The 19,328-nt window shown below is 52.3% G+C and overlaps 9 protein-coding genes across 9 annotated transcripts; 4 read left to right on the top strand and 5 right to left on the bottom strand.

The window, feature by feature from the left end:
- Positions 1-97: 97 nt before the first annotated feature.
- Positions 98-1,435, top strand: PV06_10595 (uncharacterized protein). The gene has a single exon (XM_016412161.1). It carries the CDS (start codon positions 202-204, stop codon positions 1,354-1,356), a length of 1,155 nt encoding a protein of 384 aa, XP_016257469.1. The 5' UTR covers positions 98-201; the 3' UTR covers positions 1,357-1,435.
- PV06_10594 (uncharacterized protein) lies at positions 1,364-3,303 on the bottom strand. The gene is made up of 2 exons (XM_016412160.1): positions 2,983-3,303; positions 1,364-2,934 (listed from the first exon to the last, which is right to left on the bottom strand). Exons 1-2 carry the CDS (start codon positions 2,995-2,997, stop codon positions 1,693-1,695), a joined length of 1,257 nt encoding a protein of 418 aa, XP_016257468.1. The 5' UTR covers positions 2,998-3,303; the 3' UTR covers positions 1,364-1,692.
- A 202-nt stretch (positions 3,304-3,505) lies between these two features.
- Positions 3,506-6,533, top strand: PV06_10593 (uncharacterized protein). The gene is made up of 2 exons (XM_016412159.1): positions 3,506-5,907; positions 5,967-6,533. Exons 1-2 carry the CDS (start codon positions 3,606-3,608, stop codon positions 6,395-6,397), a joined length of 2,733 nt encoding a protein of 910 aa, XP_016257467.1. The 5' UTR covers positions 3,506-3,605; the 3' UTR covers positions 6,398-6,533.
- Positions 6,534-6,573: 40 nt separating this feature from the next.
- On the bottom strand, positions 6,574-7,142 carry PV06_10592 (ribosomal protein S6; the record flags this gene model as incomplete). The annotated part of the gene is made up of 3 exons (XM_016412158.1): positions 6,574-6,943; positions 7,013-7,044; positions 7,119-7,142. The coding sequence occupies 3 exons, from the start codon at positions 7,140-7,142 to the stop codon at positions 6,574-6,576; spliced, it is 426 nt and encodes a 141-aa protein (XP_016257466.1).
- Positions 7,143-7,349: 207 nt separating this feature from the next.
- On the top strand, positions 7,350-9,653 carry PV06_10590 (glycine cleavage system H protein). The gene is made up of 3 exons (XM_016412156.1): positions 7,350-7,642; positions 7,704-7,766; positions 7,826-9,653. The coding sequence occupies exons 1-3, from the start codon at positions 7,495-7,497 to the stop codon at positions 8,137-8,139; spliced, it is 525 nt and encodes a 174-aa protein (XP_016257464.1). The 5' UTR covers positions 7,350-7,494; the 3' UTR covers positions 8,140-9,653.
- Positions 8,291-9,230, bottom strand: PV06_10591 (uncharacterized protein). Its single transcript, XM_016412157.1, has one exon. The coding sequence runs from the start codon at positions 9,171-9,173 to the stop codon at positions 8,487-8,489; it is 687 nt and encodes a 228-aa protein (XP_016257465.1). The 5' UTR covers positions 9,174-9,230; the 3' UTR covers positions 8,291-8,486.
- Positions 9,654-12,208: 2,555 nt separating the features above from the next.
- PV06_10589 (uncharacterized protein) lies at positions 12,209-13,555 on the bottom strand (the record flags this gene model as incomplete). Its single annotated transcript, XM_016412155.1, has 4 exons — positions 12,209-12,859; positions 12,925-13,190; positions 13,241-13,401; positions 13,467-13,555. The coding sequence occupies 4 exons, from the start codon at positions 13,553-13,555 to the stop codon at positions 12,209-12,211; spliced, it is 1,167 nt and encodes a 388-aa protein (XP_016257463.1).
- A 1,839-nt stretch (positions 13,556-15,394) lies between these two features.
- PV06_10588 (uncharacterized protein) lies at positions 15,395-16,229 on the top strand (the record flags this gene model as incomplete). The annotated part of the gene is made up of 2 exons (XM_016412154.1): positions 15,395-15,436; positions 15,525-16,229. The coding sequence occupies 2 exons, from the start codon at positions 15,395-15,397 to the stop codon at positions 16,227-16,229; spliced, it is 747 nt and encodes a 248-aa protein (XP_016257462.1).
- Positions 16,065-19,195, bottom strand: PV06_10587 (uncharacterized protein). The gene is made up of 9 exons (XM_016412153.1): positions 18,497-19,195; positions 18,353-18,433; positions 18,146-18,280; positions 17,910-18,069; positions 17,798-17,853; positions 17,287-17,739; positions 17,192-17,223; positions 16,817-17,120; positions 16,065-16,719 (listed from the first exon to the last, which is right to left on the bottom strand). The coding sequence occupies exons 1-9, from the start codon at positions 18,606-18,608 to the stop codon at positions 16,367-16,369; spliced, it is 1,686 nt and encodes a 561-aa protein (XP_016257461.1). The 5' UTR covers positions 18,609-19,195; the 3' UTR covers positions 16,065-16,366.
- Between the last annotated feature and the right edge of the window lie 133 nt (positions 19,196-19,328).

Here is a 19,328-nt window from a genome sequence, read left to right as displayed (position 1 = left end):
GACATCAAATGACAACATGGAGATCGCGACCACGTGACCATGTTTGAGGCGCAAGCTACTGTCGACAACAAAACGAGTGCAACGAGACTGCTGTACTGAAGATCTCCCGCAGTCTCACTCTCGCGGTCTGAACTTGCCCAGACAACTAGCCTGGACCCTTGACTTGCACAATATGTGGCGCAAATCCTCAAGGAATCTGCCATGAATGGGTCGAAACGTGGCTCCCTCGAATCCTCCGAGAGGCCAACCCCGTTCCCCAAGATCGAAGACGAACTGAGCACCCAAGAAAAGGAGGGAAAGGAAAGCTCGAAACCACCCAAGAGGCTGCGCGACGGACACAAAAGATCCACGTCGGGGAACATCTTGTCCCGATTTGCCTTTTTGCGGACCAACAGCGACCAAGACAAGAGTGACACCGTCGATCGTGATGGCTCGGACACCGCCATCAACTCGCAGCACCACCACCATGGGCGGGGCGCCATGGCAGAAGCTCAGGTCCAGACGAAGAGGAAGCGAAAAGGGTCCTTGAGAAAGACTGTCCTGGGAAAAGGAAGAGACAGGAAGAATTCAGACAAGAAAAGTCCTCTGTCCAGCGCAGACTCCCCTACAACGACGACGACGACAACAACGACGACGACAGCGCGGTCGCCGGGCGAGGAGGAACAAGCACCGCCGACGCCTCGAGCGAGTCAAGAACTGCCGAGTAGCAGTAGTCCCGCCTCTCCCGACTCCCCCCCCTGGTCGTTCCGCACACTGTCACGAGTCTCTATTCCCTCGATACGCAGCAGTATCGCGTCCATCGAGCCGGCGTCTTCCACCGCCTCGATCACCAGCCCGACGATGGCCACGGACGCGTCGACGGACGACGAGGAGCAGCTGGTGTTGCCGCGCATGCCGGCGCTGAGGAAATTGCCTTCGTCGACGTCCTCGTTCGGCGGCTTTGGCGGCGGCGGTGACTCGTACTTCCCCATCCAAGATCCCGTGCGTCGCATGTTCGCTTCCCGCACACGGTCGCCGCTGGCCACCCAGCCGCAATCCGTCGCCGGCACGCCGCCGGATGAGGAAGGGTGGGACTACTCCGAGACGGCGTTCTGGGGGTACGTGATCCTAATCGTGACGTGGATCGTCTTCGTCGTGGGCATGGGCTCGTGTTTCGACATCTGGTCGTGGGCGTGGGACGTGGGGGAGACGCCCTACGCGCCGCCCGAGCTGGAGGACGACCCTACCCTGCCGATAGTCGGGTACTATCCCGCCCTGCTGGTCTTGACGTGTGTCATGGCGTGGGTGTGGGTGGTGGTGGCGTGGGTGGGTATGAAATACTTCAAGCATGCGGATTTCAAAGGAGATGATGGTTGATGATGGGTATTAAAAAATGGTTAATGGTGCAGCAATTTCAGAAGGATATGGTATCTAGAAATAAACAAAAACACAAACAGACGCCTCGCTCCATGCTCCTGATTTCAGTTTGTTTTGTCATCATATGGCCGAATCCGTGCCAGGTGCCAGTTGTTGTTAGCTTTTCCCATACACACTTTTCCTTCAGTCCTTACACCATCAAACTCGCGTCCCTGTCTTGGCCCATACGTCTGTCATTCGTCGTGAGACGGAGTATACAATTTTTCTTCCATTTGTGAATCTCCCCAAAAGCCACCAATCCAACGCCGTCCTCGACAAGTTCATCCCGGCACTCACTCAAGTGGCAGAAATTGGGCCGTTGTTTGGTGCAGATCCTTTCATGCCAGCCGCCCGCCGTGCTTGACAGGCAGGAACGTGGTGGCCGGTAGTGGGAAGTAGAGGTAGACCGCCCGGCCCGGTTCGCAGACTAAAATCCTCCACGTTCGACCGCACTCTTTCCAGGTCATCCTTGACGATGAAACTGCCACCGGCCGTCTCGACTTCGTTCCGAGGGACGGGGGTTCCGGGGATGGTGGACGGCGTGATGGTGCCCCCACCGGGAGCCTTTGACACCAGACCTTTCGATCTGGCAAAGCCGGTGGACCGCTCCGTGGATGGGTCAGGGTCGTAGAATTCGTCCTTGATGGGTCGCACGTAGACAGTTTGGTTGCAGATGGCGACGATGGTGTTTGTGGGCACGGACAACCAGTTGTGTCGCTCGAACGTCAGGGGCTCGGAGGCGACCAGGACCACATCGGAAGCCTTGTCTCTGCGTTCCATCTTGAACTGGCCCTTGGTCTTGCCCTCGACCCACGCCGTTCCCGAGGAGTAGTAGAGACTCGCGGCGGCGTCGGTCTTGCTGCTGACGTATCGAGTGACGATGACAGAGTGCCCATCGGTCACGGCAAAATTCAAAAGACTCCTGGTCTCGACATCATCGAGTTCGTGTTCTGCTGGAACAGCCTTGACGAATGCATTGATCTTCGCAATGGTCTTTTTCATTGCCCTCCTCAGTAGTTTGGTGTCGAATCCATCCTTGGGTTCGGAGCTCGGGTCGACTCCGTCCTTCTCCAGGGTGTCGAGGAACAAGGCAAATGCCCATTCAGAGTCCGTACCGCCCTTGACTCCCAGAAACCACTTGTCGGACAAGCTGTTGGCGAGGGGACGTTTGACGTATTTCCACGCCCCTATGTTGCCGTTGTGCATCCACATGAGGGTGTTGTGCTGGAAAGGGTGGCAGTTGTTCTCCGCAAGAGAACCCTCGGTGGTGGCACGGACGTGGGCAAAGACCAGTCTCGAAGCCGTCTTGGGAGCGATACGTTCCAGGTTGACACAATTCCATGCTGGAAGAGTAGAGGTGAACACACAAGGGTCTGGCCCTAGCTCGGGCTCGGTATACCACCCAACGCCAAAGCCGTCGCCATTGACCGGACGACGACTGTCGAGACGCAGTCGGCTATCATAGGATTGTGTCAGGATGCTGTGTGAAGGTTCAGTGATGAGTTTGGAGAGAATAATGGGCTCTGAGCCTTTGTAGACCTATTACGGGCGTCAGTTTTTCCTTTGCTAGAGGAATTGGCAACTTACCATAAATCTACACATGGCTGAGGAGAAGTAAAGGAATAAACCCGCTGTGAAAGACAGAGGATAAGGATACTAGGTCAATTGATCGTCCACTCGGTAACATTATTTGGAAGGGCAGTAATCAAGTGTTATCAAGGCAGAGGTATTTGGACCGTGAAAGCTGTAGTGGTTTTATCCAGAAAGGACTTTGATATTGATGCCGGAAGAGAACCCAACACCCTCAAAACGCCGATAGATTTGAAGTAACAGGTAAAAGGAAGAAGAAGGAAAAGAACGAAGTTTCTTTATTGCACAAGAGGTGACACATGCACAGTTTGCTGTCCAATTCTAACAACAAGATATTCACCGCTATCTTGGGTGTATGACTGGGATACAAACGCTTTGCAAGAAATAGCATTTCACTGGTTCTATGCTCTGCCGGACCATCAACCTGTGCCACTTATACTCCACCGCAGCTTCGCCCTATCAATTCCCCCCAACGTCATTTCTCCTGTCAGTGGCTCCTCGGATTCTATCATGCGCGTGGCCGAAAACATCAAACCACACCCAATTCACGATCTTACATTTCCATCTGTTACCGTCCAAAGTTCAGTCGTTCCATGATCATAATTCGATGAAGACCTGTGATGAGTGGTAGGCTACTCACTGCGAGGGCCGCACCTTTGCTGCGCCAGTCACCGGCGCGTCTCCTTCATAACCATGCCTTCTTGACCAGAGCCGGGGGCTTGCTGAGGCCCAATCGACATTTTCCTCAACGAAGTTGGCCACTGGGATCGAATTCTATTCACAATGTCCCCGCCGCTCGATCAATATCTTTCGCCAGGGTGCTACCCAAACTCGCCCTCAAGATGGCCCGATTACCTGCCATGTTTGGGGCCAGCATGCTAGCGGGTTTGGCGTACATTCAGTACCAGGCTGCGCAGGCGGGCAACGCTGCGATGGATTTCTTTAAAAGAGCCGGAGAGACAGTATCAGACACATCATCCAGTCTGTTTAGTGGAGCGAAGGACATTGCAGATCAGATTGGGACTGGTTGGCAGCGGACAAAGGACGAGGCACATTTGCCCGAGTGGTTACAACAACTCCTGGAAAAGGGCGAAGGGTCTGGCAATGGTGGCAGTTCGGGGCCCGAAGGACCCGACCATTCGAAGGCTGCTGCGGCAGCTGCTGCTTCTGGGGCTGCACTTGGACTCGAGCAGTCGGATGAGGAAGACGAGCGCTCAGACCCGGAAGCTGCTAGGGATGACCAGATGATGGTTTTGACGAGGAAGATGATCGAAATTCGAAGCATACTGAATACGGTCGGCCAAGGAGGTACCTTGACTCTACCGTCGATTGTCGTGATTGGATCTCAGTCATCTGGAAAGAGTTCAGTGCTTGAAGCTATTGTCGGACATGAATTCCTGCCCAAGGGATCCAACATGGTAACCCGACGACCCATCGAGCTCACCCTTATCAATACACCAGATGCGAAGGCAGAATACGGCGAGTTCCCTGCTTTGGGTTTAGGCAAAATCACCGACTTCTCTCAGATCCAGCGCACATTGACTGACCTTAATCTGGCTGTCCCCGCCGAACAATGCGTCTCAGACGACCCCATTCAACTTTCCATATACTCACCGAATGTCCCTGATTTATCCCTGATTGATCTGCCAGGCTATATCCAAGTGTCAGGAAAAGACCAACCACCGGAGTTGAAGCAGAAGATCTCCGACTTGTGTGACAAATACATTCAACCCCCAAATGTTATTTTAGCCATCTCCGCAGCCGACGTGGATTTGGCAAATTCTACAGCATTGAGGGCCAGCCGGAGGATCGACCCTCGTGGTGAGAGGACGATCGGTGTAATTACCAAAATGGACCTCGTCGATCCAATTCGAGGTGCTGAGATCCTGTCCGACCGAAAGTACCCCCTACGACTCGGGTATGTTGGCGTTGTGTGCAAAATACCACAGACCGCTGGCCTGTTCTCTCGCCCTAATCAAAACGTGACAAGCGCTATTGTCAAGAACGAAAACGCTTATTTCTCCGCTCACCCAATACAGTTTGGGCCTCAGACAGAATTGGCAGTTGGTACACCTACCTTACGGCATAAGTTGATGCATGTACTGGAACAGACTATGGCCGGCAGTCTTGCAACCACCCGAGATGCCATCATCCAGGAACTGGAGGAGGCTACGTACGAATTCAAAGTTCAATACAATGATCGACCGCTCAGTGCCGAATCATACCTGGCTGAAAGCCTGGATAGCTTCAAGCATTCTTTCAAGGAGTTTAGTGAGCAGTTTGGCAGACCGCAGGTACGAATGCTGTTGAAGGAAGTTCTGGATCAAAAAGTGATGGATGTTCTTGCCAAGAGGTATTGGAACAGACCCATCGAAGATCTATCTCCCATGCAGCTGGAAGCAGATCCTCTGGCAGATTTACCAAAGGCCGACCCTGCCTCATTATACTGGCAGAGAAAACTCGATGCATCGACGTCTGAGTTAACGAAGCTCGGTGTGGGAAGATTGGCAACTACCGTCGTTGCTTCAGAACTTCAGAGTCATGTGGACAAGTTGATCTCCTCCTCAACATTTGCCGCACACCCTTATGCACAGAGAGCGATTGTTGATGCTTCATCCAGTATTCTCAACGATCGCTTCTACAGTACCAGCGACCAGGTTGAGAACTGCATCAAACCCTTCAAGTTTGAGATTGAAGTGGAAGACAATGAATGGACCAAGGGCCGGGAAAACATTGGCCGTGTCCTGAAGACTGAGCTCAAAGCCTGTGAATCAGCCCAGCGTCAATTGGAAGACAGCATTGGCAGGAAGAAGCTCAAGGATGTCATTGGCTTCATTGATCGTGTCAGGAAGGGAGATGTTGTCCTTGAAGGGGACGGCGCTGGTGGAGCTGGGGGCTTCTCATCAGCCTTGTTACAACGAGGTAAGTTTTTGAATGCACAATGTACAAATTCTTGGGATTTTGTCTAACTAGTTATACAGGTCGAGAAGCTGTGTTTCTCCGCGACCGAGCCGAGATCATCAAGATGCGGCTCATGGCTGTCAAGTCGAAGCAATGCTCCAATCTCAAGAACAAATACTATTGCCCTGAGGTGTTTTTGGACGTTGTTGCCGATAAACTGACTTCTACAGCTGTGCTCTTCCTCAACGTCGAGCTCCTCTCCGAATTCTACTACAACTTCCCCCGAGAATTGGACATTCGGCTTGGCCGGCACCTCAATCAGGCCGAGATTGAACGGTTCGCTCGCGAAGATCCCCGAGTCCGCAAGCATCTGGATGTCATTCGACGCAAGGAGAAGCTGGAACTGGTACTCGAGAAAATCGAGAGTTTGCGGCAATTGGAAGGGCGGACGAAGCAGCATTCCAAGTTACCGCCGGTGGCCAAGGAGAGAGGTCGATGGAGTTTGTTTTAAGACATGTCAAGATACCACGTATAGTTTTATTGGTAGCGGGCGTTTGCGTCTGTTCGTAGATCATGATGGATGTTGTGATGCTCCTCTCGTATCCTAGTATAGATCTCCGGGGCTCGTCCTTGGGGTTTGTCTCGACTCTACTCTTCCACTTCTTCTTTTGTGTTTTCTTGTCAAACCTAGCTGTAATTGGAACCGGCTCGAGCGATGCCAGAGTTTTCAAAGGTGTCGAGAGGGATGTTCGTGTCCGGCGTTGAGTTCCAGTCGACCTGACCTGTGATTTCCTCGATGGCACCATTGACACCACCCAATTTATCACCCAGCTTGACGACGGAGAAGCGAACCATACGAGGGTCGAGGGCGAGGATCCGGCGCATTTCTTTCTGGACTTTGATGCTGCTGTCGAATTGCATGATGAAGTAGTGGCCTTGGAAGTGCTGAGTTTGATGCTTGACAGTCGGTCGGGGAAGATCGAACTGTCCCCAGTTCTTGATACCGCGGATGACACCTTTGTTGTCGAGGATTTGTCTACCGCAGATACGAGCGATTCTGGTTGGTGAGAGAGAGGTGTCAGAGACGGCAGATCAAAGCAAATATGGACGGGACAAGGGGACTTACTCTTTGACCTGGCCGAGGTTGCCCGGACGGACCTGTCGTAGTAGTGGTGAGCTGGGAATTCCTCTTTTTGAACAGGGTAGTTGGAAGGTTAAATATTGATACGTACCACTGCTATCAGTTCGTAGAGCATGATCGCTGTGCCGATGATTGTTGTTACTGCTGAACTGGCCCCGTACATAGTAGATCTTACTTGCATTTTCAAAATGTTCTGGCGCAGCTACAAAATACGGCCGAGTGGAAAACCACTTGGGCATTTTCTGCCATTGGACCAATGAGTGGCATGGATTCTTTAACTGTTCCGGGGCAGCTTAACCAGGTTCGCGGGAAAGTGCGTTGCGGCTAAGTCACCGTTGAATGCTCCAGGACTCTTGGGGTACCCTGTACTCCGTACTTCGTGCTCTTAAGACAAGCAGGACGATATTTTCCAACCTCTTTGAATTCGCTATCTCAAGGACGGCAACGATCTCAGTAATACGCGCACAATGAACACCTCAGTTGTCAACCGACTGGTGCCCTCTGTCTCGAGGCTTGCGACGAGGAGAGTGGCTGTCGCACCACGAGCAAGCACGACCCGAGCATGCCAATGGAACAGCGCCGCATCTAGGAGGACATTCTCCTCGAGGTCTACTTGTGAGCTTCACTCGAACTGCTGGAAATTTGATCACACAAAACTGATGTGGTGGTGTCGCAGTATACATCAAAAAGTACACAGAGGACCACGAATGGATTGAACTCGACACGGATGGAAAGACGGGTATGCTTTTATTTCTGTTCTGGTGGTCATTACCAGCTTACTGAGTTCTCCTCGCCTAGGCACGATCGGTATTACGGAATACGCCTCGAAAGCCCTCGGTGATGTCGTGTACGTCGAACTTCCCGAGCTAGATATGGACGTCAGTAAAGGCGACACCATCGGTGCCGTCGAGTCGGTCAAGTCGGCGTCCGACATCATGACCCCGGTGTCGGGAAAGATTGTAGACCACAACAAAGTGCTAGAGGAAAAACCAGGAACGATAAACAAGAGCCCCGAAGGTGAAGGGTGGCTGGCCAAGATCGAGCTCAGCGACACCACCGAGCTGGAAAGCTTGATGAGCAAGGAAGACTACGACAGCTTTGAAAAGGAGTGATTCAGGGAAAGCAGGGACAGGCGATTTTCAAAGGAAGAGCCTCAGTGCTCATACTATGCGGTGTTTGGTTGCTGCCAAAAAACATATCCAACATACAAAAACAAACACAACGTGTGTTCAACGACGACGGGGCTCAAATAACTCGTACAAATTTTGCAATGGTATAACTAATTGATACAGCTAATCCCCATTTTTTGTGGTTTTGCAGGTAATGCATCGTTGTGCAGACACGTTCACCTAAGATACACGAGCCGAGCAGCCCCCCGAATAACTCGATGAACAGATAAGGTAAGATCACTTGGAAGAATCAATCTGGAACGGCGTCTGTGGTCCGACATTGGGCTTCTTCAACGCAACTCTCCTCGTTCGGCATGAAAGCCACTCTCACTGGTGTCTTCGATTTTGTGATGATGCTTTGCTGGGTTTACCTCGATGTCCGCCTCGAAGCCATCGTCACTATCGGCCTCGCCCAGAAATGCGGCATTCGTGGCATCCATCGCTTCGTGACTATCCCCCTCTTCGGCTCTACGTGCCTCGAAACCGTCGTCTGAATCGGCTTCACCCAGAAAGGCGGCGTTCCTGGCAGCGGATGGATCAATGCCGGGGTACGTGTCACCCTCTTCGGCTCTGCGTGCCTCGAAACCGTCGTTCGAGTCAGCTTCTCCCAAAAAGGCCGCGTTGCGGGCAATGGCAGGATCGACGGCTTCGTCCGTGTCACCTCGTTCGAGCCTACCTGCTTCGAATCCATCGTCGGAGTCAGCCTCGCCTAAAAAGGCAGCATTCTTGGCTTCATCGTACGGGTCGGAGGAGACTTGACGAGACTGGTCTACGGCAGAGGCTGAAGGAGGGGGGACATTGATCGTGTTGGAGGAAGAGGTGCCGGCAGGGGCAGCGGCGACAGGTCGAAGGAGAGAAGAGTGGATGAATCGTTTGGACAATCGAGAAGCAGCTCGAAGTGGGACGGTAGTCGTCAAGAGACCACCGGACCTAGTGACAGCTGGTAGCAGGGTGAGAAGTAATGGACGTGATGCCATTGTCGAGAACAATACAATACGGTAGTGTTGAGTGATAGGATACAATCACTACCCAGGCACTATCGTTGGACTGTCATGAAGCTCGAGGTTACAGGTACTAGTCACTCGCACGAGGTGAACACACTTTAGAGCAAGAGAAGAGGGGGAGAGATGGAGGGGCCAATGATCATCACCTGACGAAAAGATGCATATCCGACGGCATCCTTGATTCGAGAAGTCTCTGAAAGGGAAAAGGGCATGTGAATTGTTGTGTTACTCTTACGGAGTCCGGAGTAGATGATGGATGCATGAGTCTGCACGGACTTGATAGGCGAGCAAGTTTGCGGGGAAGCTTCACTATTAAGGTGGTCTGTACGAGAACGAATACGAGAACGGAGGGCAGGGTTTGAGGGCAGCCCATATGTCCCTAGAGTCTACAATACGAGTCCATATTGGGAATTTTCTATCTATACTTAGGTATCTATGGGCCTGATTGATATTTATTGTCCATCAGTCTGCACTCCATTGACACTTGGATTCACTTCTCCGTCTTTGGCAAAACGCATCACATATTTTGCCGGCGTCTTTGACATTCGTCATGAGATTCAGTCAGTTTTGAATCCTCTGTCAATCTGGGAGAAAAGGTGTGCTGGGTAGAGCAGGTTGATAACTCACCTTTTGAAAATTCTTTGCAATGTCAGAAAGATCATCGAGCGTCGCCATTTGGACCCTCGGCTTGACGACTCCTCGAGCGACGAAATCGATGGCATCCCAGATGTCCTTTCTGGTTCCAACCGCGGAACCTATGATTCGGATGTTTTTGGAAATCGTCGCGATCGGATGGAGCTTCATCGTCTGGTCGGACGGGGGGATCCCGACACAGACCAAAGCTCCGTAGGGACCGACAAACTCCAGGGCCGCCTCGTAGGCCTTGGTGGAATTCGCCATGACGAGGACCGCGGCCGCCCCGCCACTTTCTGTCCCCGTCAACGCCTGGATGTCCGACGGCCGGACTGTGGCGGCGTCAAAGTACGCCTCGGCACCCAACTCGAGGCAATACTCTCGTTTCGACACGCCCAGGTCGACGGCGGCGACGCGGTACCCCATCGCCCGGGCGAACTGGACGCCCAACGCGCCCACGCCTCCCCCGGCCCCCGAGATCACGATCCACTGTCCGGGGGCCGCCTCGCTGACCTTGATGGCCTTGAAGGCCGTCACGCCGCCGCACAGGACCGGGGCCACGAGCCGGTCGGGGACCCCCTCGGGGATGCGGATGACGTACCGCGACGGCACGACGGCGTACTCGGCGAACGTCCCGTCGCGCCTGAGACCCGAACACAGCATCTCCAGGCACCGCGCCTCACCGTCGGGCGAGAGACAGCAGAAGCATCTCTCGCAGACGTCCCGGACCCAAGCGATGCCCACGCGGGTGCCGAGTGAGACGAACGACGGCGGCACCGCAGAGCCCAGCTTGACGACCCGTCCCACCCCTTCGTGGCCCAGGATGTCCCGCGTGGGCCCAAAGTGTCCGGCCGCGAGGCTGATGTCGGAACCGCATACCCCAGAGACAGACAGGCGAACGAGAAGATCGTTGGGACCGATCTGGGGGACCGGCACGACGCGGGTTTCAAAGTGGTACGAGTGACTATCGTCGTCATGTCTCTGATTTTGGGCAGTTAGTTCTTGAAAGAGCAACTCGGTGATTGACGGTGTTTTGTTGATGTTCTGATTTACTTACCACTAGGACTGACACTTTGTGGGTTTCTGGAATCTCCATGATGATGATGATGATGATGGTGAAGTTTGTTTCCTGATCGTGTGCTCACTTGTTACCTAGGTTATCACCATATGACTCGGATCGGATGTGTAATTTATGACTTCTCGAGTTGAGCAACACGACAGGTAAGTAAGTTGGTGCAGCGCAGTAGGTTGCTTTAAAATTCTATTTCTCGTAACTGTTCGTATCTTCAGTACCTACCGATGTCCCTACCTAACGCCAACGACTCCATCGATCAGAATGGTCTAGAATGACAATGGTAGGCGATGCTCCATTCCCCGTGGTCAAGTACCGCGGGTGGAAATGTCCCCCCAGAGAGTTTTCTTTTGTTTTTTTTCGGTACTTGAAGAATCTGGCCGTGAGTTTTCGGATGTGGACCAGGTAGAGTGCAGACCTAGATAGGTACGTGGGGTCCGGAGCGATGATGGAGCACGGGGCACGGATATGGAGGACTCACGAGTACCTTAATGTACAATATCAGCTATCTACAAACGTACGTGGGGCTTTTGCTAATGAAATCCTTAGTACGAGTACCAGAAGAATAGAGTACCTGGGCTACCTATTCTTACTGTAGATATATGTTCTGAAGGTATTCGGTCATTGTACCAAGATGTGTTACTTCACAAAAATATCTTGTCATGCACAAGAGTTTCAAGGTATCATGAGCAAGAATAGTCACTTCGCCTCGACACCTGGTTTGGCTGGCCTGGCTCCGACTCGGCTCAGGGGGATCCTCGAATTTGCACACAATATACTCACCACCCGTGCCTCCTTGAAATTCAGTCCTCGAGTACGGGAAGATGCATGCCGTGAGCTGATGCTACTGAGGAGAACAGATGCTGGGAGCAGTCAAAAGTATGATTGCCACCGTGGTGATACTGCTACTCTAATCTTTTCCATCTTTCAATCATATGCATACCTGTGCAGTTCAGCGGGGGTATCGTCTACTAGTACAAGTATACCGCAGTCTATGGAGAGAATCCACGCGCAATGGAGGACAGAGATTGTGATCTATGAGTCTCAGTCAGATATAAAGGTGGACTCGTGTATTTCGATATGGCACTTTGGTGCGTTCTCGCCCCGTCTTGTCACAAACACGTCAAATATCCTATATGAGGAGATGATATTGCATTATTAATCCCTTGCTGTCCAGATTCTTGAGAGTCTCTGTCGAGTCAACATTGCGCTGCCAGCCGGCTTCCTACCGCCGTGTCCCGCCAATCCGTCAAAGTCCTTGCTCTACCGTGCTTCCGTAGCACATCACCGGCCGGCTCTACGCTCATTCCGCCAAAATGGCCCTCTCCGCCGCGATCGCGGATTCGTCCTTCTGGACGATACCTTTGAGGATCTTCAGCAGTAGCTTCGACATCTGCGCCACATCGTCATCGCCGACGGTCTCGGTAGTAGGGACGCCGTTGGGGACTGCACTTCGCGCGGCTGTAGCTGCGGCTGGAGCGGCACCACTCGCGGGTTCGACTTGTGCCAGTGAAGTCACGCTGATCATTTGGAAGTTCGGCGCAGGGGGGGTCATGGTGTTGTCGACGATCTTCGTGCCCGCAAGCACGTTGCCACCCGCGTGCACCTTCATCGCGACGAGGTACTCTGCGAATATGTTACCCAGCGTCCCGATGGACGAAGCCGAGTTGGGCCAGCCGCCGCGCACATGCACGCCAATGGCCGTCAGGTCCGAGGTGAAGACGGGTGAGCCAGATTGGCCCCCGGTCGTGTCCACCTTGTACTCGAGGACGCCCCTGGACCTGGCCAGGTCGATCTGGACGTCCGCCCAATGCTCATACATGTAGGCTCCGAATTCACGGTCACCCGGGTAGCCAACGACGCCGAGAGAAAGGTTTGCGAAAACCGGGGTGTCTTTGTACCGGACAAGTTTGCCGCCGGAGCCAAATTCTTTGAAATTGTCCTTGAGTTTGATCTGCGGCGTGTCAGCATGGGGCGTCCTGACCATGTGGATGACGCGAAAGGTTGTCGGCGACTTACGAAGGAGACATCGTGGACTCCAGTCTCGGCCTTTAGATATTCGGCAGGCATAGAGACACTGACGGCGTACGTGACCTTGTGGCTGGGTTTGCCGACCGACTCAGGACCACTGTATCCGATGTGGACGCGCATCCACTTCAGATATCCGACGTCCGCACCGAACGCGCAGTGACCGGCCGTCACAATGAGGTTGTCCGCGATCAGCCAGCCGGTGCCCATGTACTCGCTGGTGCTGAGCGAATAGCCCATCTGAAGTTTGCAGACCGCTGCGGCACATTTAGTAACCAGCAGATGCTGGTAGTCCCGTGCAGCTCACCTCGATACTTCCCACCAGGTGCGAAATTGGCAGCCTCTACTTTCTTTCGCCGATCGCCATCCGGTCCCAGGGTTTCTGGCGCACCGTTGAACCGCAACCGGATGTCTGGGGCAAACTCCGGGCTTGGTGGTGCTCCCACATCCCATGCCGCCACCAATGTCCTAGACAATGAGTCGTCAGGCCTCGCGCGAGGTACTGCGGAAAACGGCCTTCAAAATGTGCTTACGGATTGCTGCTGTTGACCAGGGCGGTCGTTCGTAGGACAGTTGACTCCTCCATCCTGAGGGACTCGTTCGTCGTAGACTCGATTGCCATGTCTGGAGATAATAACGGAGACTCACACAAGTATAATTGTTATCAAGGGCCGTGTCTGGGCCGGTCGTAGTTTGGGAAGAAGAGCAATGATGCGAAACGGCTGGCAAAAGTATCCTCTCCTTATAGCTTTATATGCCCGAAGCTGAGCGGGCCAAAGAGAGCCACGCCAACAAGCTCAAAGCATCACAAACCTCCATGCACCAAGCTGCGCAAGCTGCCTGTTCATCTGCAGGGCTTCTTTAGAAGTGCACATCTCTCGCCAAGCTATGGGAGACGGCCCAGAACGATCACACAGCCTTGGAATTTCCTCGGCCAGCCTCTCAAGATCTAGAACTTGTGTCCGAGACAAAAACAAGAGTTCTTTGCATGAGCTGAAGCCGGCGAAAGCGAGATTCTGCTGAGCATGACAGGCTGAGTTGAGCGTCATCGTGTTCTGTGGGTCAACCAGCCATTTGAGGTCGAGGCAACGACCAAAGACTCTGATCATTGACGCATCCGGCGCTGCGAAACGTGATCTAGATTGCCATTAATGTTTTTCCCTTAGGTAGGTAGCGGGGGATGATCCTACAACATCCTGGTTCCCCTCGTGACCTGGACAATATTTCAAGGGGTTCTGCTGGGCTGCAGGACCCTGCCAAGTCGAGCTCTGCAGCCCGCCTTGCTTCGTGCTGAGACATTTCCGACTGACCGATCCGGCAAGCAGCAGCATCGATGAGGATCTAGATTGCGTGCCCGCGACAGCAGCTGAAAACTGCGTTGATCTGTTGATTGGGAAAGGCACTAGGGCTAGACCGCTTCGGCTGGCTGATCCCTGCGAGCCAAGTTATCTCAGCTTTCCCCCGCAAGCGCCTCTTCGTGTTCGCTGCGCGTGAGGAGGGCTGATGGACAAGTGGTCAGAAAGGAATTGGGGGATTGAGGAACATGTTCTGAGAAGTCCACGAGGGTCTGCTGTACACGAGTGCGTCGCGAGCGCCATCCATGGGGGGAGACAGAACCTCTGCCGATAGGCCCCTGGGCAAGCTGAACTACATGTTCAGTCTGCGCCAGGACGAATGATACGCAGATTGGGGACAAAATATAACAAAAGATCACCGGTACGAAGCTTCGGCGCTTGAGAAGGCCTTTTGGAAAAAATAGACGACTCGCGATCAACGGGAGAGGAGAAAGATGTGGTGAAGCGCCGAGTTGGATGATCGAGGCAGAAGCCAGGAGTGCTGTAAGGATTTGAGCTTCCACCGGCGGCTCGGACCTCCTGGGGAAGGGTTTGCTGCAAGTCTTGGTAGCATGGCACAGTCCAAGGGGAGGGGACTTTGGTCAGTGGCATAGTAACATATCAGATCTGGACTGAGAAGCCAGAGAGTCTCTGTCGACAAGTTAAGGGAAATCAAGACCATGAATGACTTGCCATTTTCCAATACTCGTATATGCTCCTACAGTCTTCATCGCAATCACAGTTACGATTCGTTTCGGAACATCAAGTATATCGAGACCGTAAGTCGAGACTTGGACGATTATCAAAATATCCTTCGATCTTCTTTCTAGCTCTTAAGCAAATTCTCAACTCGCTCCCCTCATCGCTTCTCGGCAAGGAAGTTTTGCGGTGGAGCAAACGAGTTCCCGATTTCCCGGAGTACGAGTAAGAAAAAGCACATACTGACACCTGTTGATAAAGTACCCAACGCGGGGAAAATGTTGGAATGAGTTTGACAAAGCATTTTGGATGAAATGACTTACTGAACTTCTTGACTCGCTGCGTGAAACAATCTACAGCCCTTCGTTTACATTTCAAGAGTCGAGACTGAGAAGTACGTCCCTGTGAGATTTCACAAAGACAACAAAATGTCGAATCAGACTGTATATTTTGTCACGGGGACAACCCAAGTAAGTTACTCATCCAAACTACTGCCAGTATTTGCATTGCCGAGTGTTTGCGGTTGCTTTTCGTGAACGAAACTAAAGACTACAACAGGGCCTGGGGTATGAATTCGTTCGACAACTTCGAGAGAAACCTGGAGCCGTGGTATTCGCGACCACGAGGGACCCCGAACGAGCCACTCGTCTGTCGTCCCTCACGGACAAGGGAAACGTCCACATTGTCAAAATCACCAAACAACCCGAATCCGTAGACGAGGCCTTAGCTGCCGCGGAACAAGTTAAGAGAGTCGCGGGTAAAGTTGACGTGGTGATTGCAAACGCCGGGATCATCCACCACGAGACCAGCATCGCCGAATCACCCATGTCCATGTATCAAGAATTTTTGGACGTGAATCTCTTGAACAACATCGCCATCTTTAAAGCCCTGAGACCTTTGATGATCGAATCCGCCAGGCAAGGTGGGACACCCAAATTCGTCGCCGTCAGCACGCAGTACGGATCGTTGGACATGGTCGAGGATCTACCGGGTCAATCCTCTGCGTACGCCATCTCAAAGGCGGCCTTGAACATGTTCCTGCGTCACGTCGCTTACGAAGAAAAAGAAAATGGAATCGTGGCCGTCCCGATTCATCCTGGTGTGGTGGCCACGGAGACGGTCGCCCCTTTGGCGAAGAGGATCGGTCTGGCCACCATCGAACCCGAGGAGAGCATCAAGGGTATGATGAAGATTGTGGAAGGCTTGACGGTGAATGACGAGGTCAGGTTGTGGAAGTACGATGGGACGAAATTGCCTTGGTGATTTGCGATTGACTCCACGAGGGGGTGGCGAGGGATGATGAAGCCAACGTTGAAGTAGTATCAGTTCCGTTTTGGTAATGTCCTTGTCTTGGTTGTTCGAAAAAAGTTCGTACCAAAACTACTTGAGTTCATACCCCTTCACGCGGCCTTGATTTCTTCTCGGTTCCGGATTCCGTCCTTAGTCTTCAACTCTTGTAGAATTTCCTTTCTACGAGCCCGGTCGGCCACGGCGGCTCGGTCACCAAAGACACGGTCCATGTCCTCCAAACTTCTTCCCTTTGTCTCGGGCACGAACAAATAGGCCCAGACGAAACTCAGGGCGCAAAAGACGGCGAAGAACGTGTACGCCCCGAACCCGCGCGTATTTTGGATCAAGGGAGGAGTGATGAGTCCGATGATGAAGTTGTTCAACCAGTTGCTGCAAGTGCTCCAAGCGACTCCTTTAGAACGTAACGAGCTGGGGAAAATCTCGGATGGCATAGCCCATGGCACTGAAAGAGAAGTTGGTCATTTGTCTTCGAAACTTTGCGATCGTTGAGTGAGGGATAGAGGGGCCGATTGTTTGTGTACGTGTGTACATAGACTTACCTGGTCCATAAGTACATCCGAATGCCAACATGTAAAAGAACAAAAACCCAACAGCCACCCAACCTTGAGCTTTGTGATTCGTCCAATCGTCATAGTATAGTCCGACCAGGACTGCAATGATGACGTGAGCTATGGTCATGCAGACACTACCGATCAATAAAAGTGGACGACGACCATAGGCGTCCATGGTGTAAAGAGATGTAGAGACGCCGACGAGTTGGGTCACGTTCAAAACTCCACCCAGGACGAGACGCATGTTGTAATTCATACCGAAACTTTCGAATAATGATGGAGAGTAGTAGATCTGACAAAATTGTCAATGTCGAAATTCCATAGAAACCAATTGGAAGGAGGTGTCTGCGGAAAGTAACATACCAAGGCGTTTATGCCGACGAATTGTTGAAAGACTGACAAACACGTAGATTTGTCAACAGAGTGGATCAAAGATCAGAAATAATGCTGATACTTACACATCAATCCTACACCGACCATGGTTCGTCGCCAGTAACCTTGTTTCCAACAGTCAAGGTACGAGGCGATTTCGAGTTTGAGGGCCTGGGATCTCGTCCTCTGACCGGGAGACCCCAAGTTCGGATGTTTCTGTATGGCGACTTCCTTGTGAAAGGCCACTTCGGCTCGGATGTCGTACCACTCGGCTTGGATCCGGGGGTCGTCTTCGGGGACTCGTCGAAGTTTGACCAGGGCCTGGAGGGCTTCCCGGTCACGACCCTTGGAGGCCAACCATCTCGGCGAAAATGGGATGAAGAGGACGGAAATGCCGAGGAGGATGGCCGGGAAGATTTGTAGCAAGAACGGTAGACGGTAGGACCATTCGCCGCCAATGTAACGAGTACCGAACGTGAGCCAGTACGCGCAGATGATGCCGAAGACGATGGAGAATTCTTCCAAGACCAGAAGAGTGCCTGATGAGGTCTGTCAGTCACGAAGGGCTTCAAGTTGGAGTTCGATCCCAATACAAACCTCGAATCTCGGGTGGTGACACTTCGGCAATGTACATGGGGACGACCATGCTCAACCTGTCATGGTGTATTAGTGAGTGAAGTGAAGAATAGACAAAAAGTGTGACACTTACATGCCAATCCCAATACCACCAATCAATCGACCGACGATGAGCATGGCATAATCTTGAGCGGCGGTTTGTAGAACAGAACCAACGACAAAGATGCAGACGGCGACGCAGATGGAGTATTTTCGAGAGATCTTTTCGGCAATCCAACCTTGATTGAAAGCGCCTGTAATGAAGAGATTTAGTAAGGGGGCATCGGGGAGGGCGTTGATAATTCCCAGGAGGGGACAAGTTGCTCATACCGATAAACGCGCCCAGTTCAATCATGGCCGTCATTAATCCTTTCCAGAACCCTCCACCACTGGCAGTATCTGAAACTCGAGGGAAACGATCGGTGAATTGGTCCATGACAAGAATGATGGAAATGACACCTTGGTCTAGCAAGTAGAAGACGCGTGTAAGCTCACCGTCCGAAGATTGCACATGGGGTAGGGCAATCGAATACATACCATATCCGAAAAGGAACCCACCGAGCCTGACGATGAAGGCGCAAAGGACGACATATTTGGATTGCAGAGTACCTCTGAAGCCTGTGAATATCAATAAATGTGAGTAGAAAAGGTTGTACCTGTGACTCGCGAGGGTTTACCCACCAGGCTTGACATAGGTTTCTCGTAGTTCGACAAGTGCGTCGTCGTTGTTGACTTCGGGATGGTTTACCGCCACACTTTCATCAGGTAACTCGGGGTTTGTATCTTTGCCCATTGCTTGAAATGGTGAGGTTTGAGTGTCGACGACGCCTGTAACAGTACGGAAGGACTCGTGCGCGGTGGTGGCGATGTGGAGGAGTAGGGTTGATCAATTATCCTGATGGATTCTTCGTCGGTACAAGTACTCCGTTCGAGTACTCGTACTTGTTACAATTTCCGTACCCTGTGTGTGTGTGGTGGACCTGGCTGGATCTGCAACAAACATGCATTGGCAGTTCTCCATGTGACTCCGCAACGAATGTTAGATGTGTTAAGTCGTAAGTGTCTGGGCAAAATCTTGTAGCAAGTTGTACGTACGAAGTGAGGCGGAAGAGAACAGGAGTACGAGTAGTTGTCGAGGTTTGTTCTACTAGTAGCGAAGTCGAGCTTCTTCTCCATGACGATCATCTTCTTAACCTCGTGTTGGACCCTTTGTCTTGAAAAAGGCACAGACACAGACACACGGGCTTCCCATTCTTCTTCCCCCCCAACTTTTCGATCAGCGTGACATCAATTGAAAAAAAATCCCGGAAATCTCCACTTGGTGCCTTGTGATCGACATTGGGGGAAATAGAAACATGAAAGTGTCACGTTACTCGTTCGCGTGCCGTGATTTGAGTAACTAACGGTGGACAAATGCTCCGTACATGTATGTACTAGTGGGAGAGTACAGAAGAGACGGGACGGAGTCAAGTGTTTTGATGTTGAATCGAAACGACGCTGAGAGACTTCGACA

The sequence above is a fragment of the Exophiala oligosperma genome, assembly GCF_000835515.1.
Source record: "Exophiala oligosperma strain CBS 72588 unplaced genomic scaffold supercont1.14, whole genome shotgun sequence".
NCBI classification, from domain to species: domain Eukaryota; kingdom Fungi; phylum Ascomycota; class Eurotiomycetes; order Chaetothyriales; family Herpotrichiellaceae; genus Exophiala; species Exophiala oligosperma.
Note: the sequence above shows the minus strand (reverse complement) of the source record. Positions and strands in the feature narration are given on the sequence as shown.

Bases quoted from the DNA above. Each gene is read 5' to 3' on its own strand.
- PV06_10593 (XM_016412159.1), top strand. From the start codon at position 3,606: ATGAGTGGTAGGCTACTCACTGCGAGGGCCGCACCTTTGCTGCGCCAG. The intron at 5,908-5,966 runs GTAAGTTTTTGA...CTAGTTATACAG, and splicing joins ATCAGCCTTGTTACAACGAG to GTCGAGAAGCTGTGTTTCTC.
- PV06_10587 (XM_016412153.1), bottom strand. From the start codon at position 18,608: ATGGGCAAAGATACAAACCCCGAGTTACCTGATGAAAGTGTGGCGGTA. The intron at 17,854-17,909 runs GTAAGTGTCACA...ACACCATGACAG, and splicing joins GGTGGTATTGGGATTGGCAT to GTTGAGCATGGTCGTCCCCA. The intron at 17,224-17,286 runs GTAAGTATCAGC...CGTGTTTGTCAG, and splicing joins GGTCGGTGTAGGATTGATGT to TCTTTCAACAATTCGTCGGC.
- PV06_10595 (XM_016412161.1), top strand. From the start codon at position 202: ATGAATGGGTCGAAACGTGGCTCCCTCGAATCCTCCGAGAGGCCAACC.
- PV06_10590 (XM_016412156.1), top strand. From the start codon at position 7,495: ATGAACACCTCAGTTGTCAACCGACTGGTGCCCTCTGTCTCGAGGCTT. The intron at 7,643-7,703 runs GTGAGCTTCACT...GTGGTGTCGCAG, and splicing joins ATTCTCCTCGAGGTCTACTT to TATACATCAAAAAGTACACA. The intron at 7,767-7,825 runs GTATGCTTTTAT...CTCCTCGCCTAG, and splicing joins CGACACGGATGGAAAGACGG to GCACGATCGGTATTACGGAA.
- PV06_10591 (XM_016412157.1), bottom strand. From the start codon at position 9,173: ATGGCATCACGTCCATTACTTCTCACCCTGCTACCAGCTGTCACTAGG.